General features: G+C 38.3%; 1 protein-coding gene across 1 annotated transcript; it reads right to left on the minus strand.

Annotated features, from left to right (window-relative positions):
• Positions 1 to 596: 596 nt before the first annotated feature.
• On the minus strand, positions 597 to 6,891 carry ripply2.2 (ripply2 homolog, gene 2). Its single transcript, XM_002933915.5, has 4 exons — positions 6,049 to 6,891; positions 5,042 to 5,105; positions 4,300 to 4,367; positions 597 to 2,149 (listed from the first exon to the last, which is right to left on the minus strand). Exons 1-4 carry the CDS (start codon positions 6,237 to 6,239, stop codon positions 1,975 to 1,977), a joined length of 498 nt encoding a protein of 165 aa, XP_002933961.2. The 5' UTR covers positions 6,240 to 6,891; the 3' UTR covers positions 597 to 1,974.
• Positions 6,892 to 7,978: the final 1,087 nt, after the last annotated feature.

Genomic DNA, 7,978 nt, shown 5'->3' on the forward strand with positions numbered 1-7,978 from the left:
ACTAGGCATGCCCAAACTGTATTCTCCAGCTGTAAATGAACTATAGGCTGTCATTAGCAACTAAGAACTAAGGGTCTACAACAGCCTCAACACTACAGACTCTCAATCCCTAACATAAAATCTAAAATGTCAATGTAACATACTTCATACTCTTCATGCTAATTGGTATGGGCTTATTTCTGTGTTCAAGCAGAGAAATAATCTTGAACAATTCAAATGTATTTAAATTTTAACAGAATACTTTTAAAGTCATAATTCATAAAGTTCCATGGATCATAGAATCTGTGGCACTGACATGGAATTATCAGCCTGCCAACCCCAAAGATCCTATGTGTTCTGGATCCATGCAGTGTTGTTTATATTTATAGGCACAAAAAAGCAGAAAAGAGAAGACACTTAACATTCTTATGTAGTCTTATCTGTTGGGGGGGGGGGCTATAAACCCACAAAAACTGCTCCTAATAAGTATTAGTTTCAATTTTTTCTGTCTAAAAATATTGTATAGTAAAATGGTGCATAAATCACTTAATCCTGTCTAATTTAAATGGTACTTCTTTCTGTCAAATCACAGAACGGAATGAATTTCAAAGCATGTATATGTTTAACATTACAGCTTTATTAATAAGTCATGCCATATCATACAAATAAATATATTTCACTTATATATAATATCTTACATTTTTACAGTATATATTAAAGCGGTGCTTTACATTTTCCCACATACCAGTTGGAGAATGATGCTCACCCATCTTGATACAAGAGCAGACATACGCTTGCTGATTTCAGTCTTTTAAAAGAAAAGTGCTCTGGTTGAGAACCTTTCCTGTTTTAAGCCCCCACTCATACTGTATGAGTGGCCCTACACATGTATGGTCACTTTTCTATTTGTTCATTATTATGACATTTCTCTATGCAGCTATTCTCAACTAGTTAGCGTTACACACAAATGCTATATGATGCCCAAATTAATTGAACATATATTCATGGAAATTATAATATGTATGTGAAATTATAATATGTAACCATATATAACAATAACTTATATACCCAATGTAGTGTGGAAAAAAAAGAAAACCTAATATTTCCTGTCATATAATTCCAGTGCATCAGTTTAAAATTGACCTTCTTAGATTAAATTGTTATGTTTTGAACCTAACCAAGCCTGGTACATTCATCACTACCATATATGAAAGAAAAGTATTTTTACTTTCTTCATAGTCTATTTCACTAACCATAGCTTATTTTATAGTGCTTTTTTTTAAATTGCCACTTTTCACGGTAAAGTAAATACAGCTAGGCAAAATATTCTCTTCTGTTACTCATTCAGTTCATGTTTTCATACATATACATGTATATTCAGAGTTGTGCTCAGGGGGGTTCCAAGCAGGGAGTACCTGCACTGAGCCTTATAGTAGGTTACAACATTGCAGAAGATGAAGGTAGTAAGAAAAAGTCCTTTTCCTTTTCAGTGTGTAGCAATAAAGCCCCTTTTCTGTTTATTATGTAGGAAATATAGCTCCTGTAGAAGCAGTGAGGAAATTCATCTCTTGGAAGGGACTGTGACTGCCAGATAGAAGATATAAAGAGCAAGATGACAGTAACACTTTATATTAATGTTTCTATCCTACAGCCCTTTTCTCATTGGTGATTGCTGAAAACTGTTGTTTAGCAATGCCTAAAGGCCCATGAATATGACAGTCCTACTTTTAAGTTATGTGACCCCAAAAAAGTTCATTTTGCACTGGACCCCAAAAGCATTAAAGTGTAACAATGCCATACAAATATCAGGTTAAACCAGTGCTTTCTGACCTGGGGACCAACAGTTTGAGGGTCAGAATCAAAACTGTATTAATTACAGTGACATTCTGCAAGCTTCATGTTTACCTGTGTACATATGTACAGATATACACAAGTGGCTGCAAGTCTCTTAATTTCCAGTCCCATGGTTCTTCTGAGAAATAGTGTGATGGGCTATTATTCTGATTCAAAGCCAGAGTCATTTTCCTCCTCACTGCTGTCCTCTTCATTGTCTGTGTCTGACTCGGAGTCATTGTAGAGAGATATCGTGGCTTGAACAGGAAAGTTTCTAAGCAAATCTGCTGCCTCTTGGTAGGTGTGAGCCAATAACTTTGATTTGGGCCAAAATAATCTAAAAACAAAAATAAAAACAATGCATTACGGCTTCTGGAGAGATACCAAACCATCTTTTAAAACTCAAAAACTGCAATTGTTGGTAGTAGAACAGCAAGCGAACAACCTCCTGTCGTGATATGGGCTGTACAATACTTTGTGCAGGCTGTATGGACACAAGAAGAAATATCACTATTGCTGTGCTTATACAAGTTTTACTGTGCCAGTAAATATGTAAGTATGTTTGGTTCTCTGTTTTTTGTTTATGATCATCACTGGAGGCATTAAACATCCGGCTTTAATATTTGATTCCTAAGCTGCATTATGTCTGTGTTACTTATATAAAATTGCAGTATATCTCAACATAAAAAACATGCACGGTAATCTTGGTATGCTAGATTAGAGCACATTGATTTATGTAGCACTGTTAGGGATGGCTCTTACATGAAAATTCTCTTGCACCTGGATGCCCAGCATTATGTTGTGCAACTGTCAGAGTGTTAGGGATAGTTTACTTCCCCTTTAATGCCTAAATAAAATTCTGTTTGTTGAACAGCACATTTACTCTTCATAATTACATTGCATTGGAAAATTTATAGTCAGACAGCGGGCATCTTTTTTTTTTCTCACAGAAAAGAACCAAGGAGGCCACCCCTTTACAATTGAGCAATTGAACTTTCGCCTGAAGCATTACAAATGGCTCTTCACTGTGAAATTGGCAAGATAGTAGGCTACAGGATTCTCTAGGGCTGCAGTGAATTTTGTGTACTTAAATGAATGTATATGTGTGTGTATATATAAAATTATTACACATACATATTATTTTCTGACTGAATGATATGGCCTTGTAAGTATTACTGCAATGTTATTACAAACCCCATTAATTTTACAGCTACTGAAATGTCACTATTCAAAATGAATTCACAAATGTTTATATATAAAGAAAGCATTGCATCTGGATGTCATTATAGTATCTAATGAACTGAAAAATATGCCTATTTATATCTATTATTTATTTTACATTTATATTCTACAAAAGGAAGCAATGGCTGCATATAGTTAGATTTGAATGTATTTATTTTAATGGGTTCTGTCAAACTGCTACCTACTTTAAAAGCAAGAAGTATGGCATTTTCCATATATTTAATTTATAAAAAAAAAAAATAATTACAACATTTTAATAATTGGGCTTTAAACTCATGAGTCTTGGCTTATGGGAATGCCTGCTTTGCATTCTAGTATGTCACTCAGCATTGGTCTCAATCCCTGTGGCCAAAGACTCACGTCTGGAGCAAATGGGACCAAATAACAATTGTTGGGTATTGCAATGCTCCGTATGGCCTGTGCAAATGCTCACTGGCACAAGAACATATAAAAAAACTAATTATAAGATGCTGTACATACATATATGATGAAGATATGGCACAGACATAAAGTCTAAGTAACCTCTGCACTAGTTGGACATATGCTACAAATGAGGGCTCATTTGCAATTGCAAGAGCAAGTACACAAATGCTTGTCAGCCATACAGCAGTCAGTAAGGACAGGGCCCAATGCAGCCTACATCTGCTGCCATCTGAATGATGTGTAAATTAGGGAACAGGTAAAAGCTAGGATGAGGTGACCAGATCAGTTGAAAATTCAGGGACATGTCTAAAAAAATCCAGCAAGCAGGGCTGAACTGATTGCAGTTTATTTTAAATGCCCTGCAACATGTACTTATTAGACTGTACCCCAAATTTTCAAGCGATCTGGTCACCCTAAGTTAGGAGGGAGGTCGCCTCCATGCCTGATTCCTCCCACCCTTCATGAATGCAGCACTGCTGAACACAGGCAAAGCTGTATTCATGTAGGTGGCCAAAGGTCTGAGAGCTCCAAAACGGAGAGCAAAGATGTGCAGCAATTCCAGAAACAAGGAAGACAGTTTGCAAAAAAATGGCAGCCTGGATTTCTGCATTTTGCCTTTCTGTTCCTTAACGAGCCTTAATGTGTACAATCAATCACGCACTTATTTAGTGAAGAATAACACATTTCGCACCAAAGTGTGCATTTGAAATTATGGCACAAAAGCTCTTGGCAGAAATGAAACCTGGCCCATTCACATCTGGTTTTCATTGTGTTCATTTCACAAAGTGTGTGTTACTCCAACTAACACTGTAACACATTTACCTCACAGGATGGTTATACTCCACAGGCTTCTGAACTTGAGGATTTTCACACAAGCCTCTGGCATATGGCTAGGATAAAGGAGAAAGAAATGTTACTGCTGAGGGTCTGCTTAATACATTACAAAGCTGCCTCTGTGCCATTTAGCATGTCACTGCCAATATTGGATACACAGGGAACATTTTAGCAAATGCTACTGAAGGCTGTACAGCCTCATCAAAGGGAAATCATGGATATTTTCTATAGGGTTTCATCTATGCCAATTTCATAACACAGGCAGTAAATCTGACAATATCACATGCATTAACAAGGACTGCTTGTATCTACATAAATATAGCAATGCTTTTAACATATAGCTTACTTTTAATAAATAGAAAAATAAGGACCAAGTACCACTGCCTGGTTACTAGGTTATTGTCCCATGCAATCAGACAGTGACTTATGAGACAGTGCTTAACAAGCATGTCTACTAGAAAAACACATATTTCTGACAATATAGTAGCATTTCAGTATTCAAGTGCTTTAAAGGGTTATATGAGAGGGAAGACGGACCTTCCTGCATTGCAACCTGGGTGAACTGAAAGCATCCTCAACTGGTTCCACATAAAACCCCAGCTACTACATGGCCTATAAATGCCACCAGAAACAGAGATGCTATACACTCTATGCCCTTTACTCCCACATACATATGTATGTCTATAATATATATAATCTATTAATAATATTAAAACAAAATGGTACTTACATGGATTTGGGTCTTTGGTTTATGGGATTTGACAAGCCAAGGTCTCCAGAACAATGTGTGAGTTCTGCAGAGGAGAAAGAAGGTATTGAGATGAGTGATAACAGTACCCTGCATAGCAATTTACACTCATATGAGTGCTCTGAGGGTTCCCACAAAAACAAGGACCAGGTTAACCCTGAATTAGCTCTAATGAGAACACTTTGTCCTGAATCCCATTAGCTGCTGTTGAAGTGTTTGTTGGGAGCTGTAAGAGTTGTAGTGCAACAACAGCTGTGGGACTACACTTTGATACCCCTAAATAATATATGATTTATGAGGCTGCAACTCCAGTGTTAATATTATTATAACATTTATACAGCTCACACACAAGATACACTGAACTAAATGCACTGATACAAGCCTAAATATATATAAAAGATAGTGCTAGTTTTGTGGAGATGTATAACCAGTAGCCATTCTGCTGTTGTTGGACTACAAACCTCAGTATTTTAATAACAGCAGCAGCTTGGCTATTCCATTTCTAATCAGACTGTGGTCTTTTTTCATTGGTCCCATAGTTATTCCATACATTACATTTACACCCAGGATCATTTGTGCTGACCCACAATGCACAGCTTCCACAATCTTGGCAAAAAAATTCTGGGGACATTATGAACTATGAGAAATTCTCTAATTGGGCAGTGTCCAAACACACAAAATGAAATGGCCATGATCAATACTGGAGCTAGTGCTGCAGGGCAAGCAAATCTGCATTGTAGCCCTACAATATTGTTAATACTGACTGAGTTATACAAGTTGGGCAACACTAAAAGTCTGATAGGGGAAAACATTTTCTGGTAGTAGAAATGCAATAATTTAAGGGCAACAACTGAAGGTGCCAATAGCAGACACCCATGCCTTGGGCATGGATACTGGGCAGCACTATCCTGCTCCTGCTTATGAACACTCCCTATACATTCCCTGCTCCTGGGCATCCCATAATAAGCAGAATGGTGCTGTGTAGTTACCGCTGTGGATCTGTCCTGACAGCTCCTCTGGACTTCCATCTCTCAGGTAAGGACTTGCAGTTCCTGAGGCGCTTGTAGCTGGAGCCACTCGGCGTTAGCAAGCCACCAGATGCCCCACCAAGGTCCATAGACATGATGTTCTCCATTCCCAAGTGATTGTCTCCGCACGCTTCTTTGCACTGATGGTCCATGGGGGTATCTCCCAGGCTTTATAGCCCATCCCTGGCCAGAGGCGGCCCAACCCAATGTTTACTTTAGGGATCAGCAGCCATGAAGGCTTCAAGCAATCTGTAGACTCGTGCTATGTCCCAAATGGCTCGGGGTTAGAAGTAACAAGTAGGTGTTAATGGCACCTTCACAGCCCCGTGTCCCTGAGCACCACATTTGTGTATGAAACCTAAAGCCCCATAGCTCTCACCTAGCTCTCTCCCCTAGCTCTAACCCTGCAAAACCCATGGGAACATCTGACAGGTGATGGCTCCCCTATAGATCACAAGGACTGACTTTAGCGCTCTAATAAAAACAGTTCTTTTGCATGATGCTCTCTATAATTGCATGCCTTTTTCATTAAACCTCTACTCCCTACTTGTCCTGAATAATATTTTATCGTTATTGCCCGACCTTCCATCAATAGTTAAATAAAAAGGCACCAGTTTAATAAAATATTTAGCTATATTCTCTAGTGGCACCACCATGTGTATTGATATAGTGCGTAATTGTGCGCTTCTGGAGCAACCTGGATGCAAACCATTGTGGCTTTGAAGTCTCCTTCCTGATAACCTTTCACTGGGAATAAACAATAAGTCATTTAAACAAAACAACACTAAACAGATATCTAGTCTGAAGCTTAACACGTACTAATGAAAAAGATCGCCTATGCGATAAAGTACCGCAGCTTATCTAGTGGGTTATTTATCTAGCGAATACAACTGCTGTCACCGAGCTACAAGGGGCCCTCATTGCCTGCTGCTATGTAAATGCAATCAACAGTAAGGTAGATATGTAAAGTATAAGCAGAGCCAGGGATCTGAAAAGCAACACGAAAAGTTCGAAACCAATATCGCATGTCGCACCAAACCATATACTTGTATCCGATTTTATTTGTGTAAAATAGAAAAAGTCGGGTTATTGCTCTGACTATTTGTAGTACCAACCTCATTAGCTCAGAGAAAACAATATTAGTACCACATAAAATGGGAGCTGTGAAACAGGCTCGTGTCTTTTCTCTTCTCACCTCCCCATGATGTCTGTGAGTTGCCCAAAGCAAACAGGGAATCTTTATCAGTTGGGCCTGCTGGAGTGCAGAGCAGGAATGTGCTCACAAATGGCTTAGGGAGAGATTTGGCAGGTCAGTGTTAATCAGAGTTGGGCCTGGGAACTTCTCATGCAAGGCACCCAGCAGGCTTCTCTGGGATAACTCATAATAAAATAACTTGCCTTTGCGCCAGCATGGAGCAAATTTATGGGCAGACCTTTGGCTGAGGTATTGCACAACTGCATTGGTTTATGTGTCCATTAATAGGCAGGGAGTTAGTAGGTAGAAAAAATCTCCTGGAACATGTATTTCTAAAAATCAGTATTAATTCATTTTACTCATTTAACAAAAAAAACAAGCAATTATATAATCAATCAATCAATCTATCATAAAGTATCTGTCTATCATCTACATAAAGCAGGTTTCCCTGTTCACCAGAGAGAACACTGTAAATACATATAATTTATTTTGGGGCCCAGTGGCTAAATTGGTATATTTATGGCTGCCTTCACATTCTGCTATGCAGTCCTTAACCCAATTAATTGAATCTTTCTTTGGTTGATGTTCTTCCTATGGATCTTTTCTCACAATTATGTGGCTACCTGTGCCTTAGTGCTCAGAGCTGCAGCAGGTGAAAGATATCTAAATGTATTAAATGTATTATATAGGACCTAA

The sequence above is a fragment of the Xenopus tropicalis genome, chromosome 5, assembly GCF_000004195.4.
Source record: "Xenopus tropicalis strain Nigerian chromosome 5, UCB_Xtro_10.0, whole genome shotgun sequence".
Classification (NCBI taxonomy): Eukaryota; Metazoa; Chordata; class Amphibia; order Anura; family Pipidae; genus Xenopus; species Xenopus tropicalis.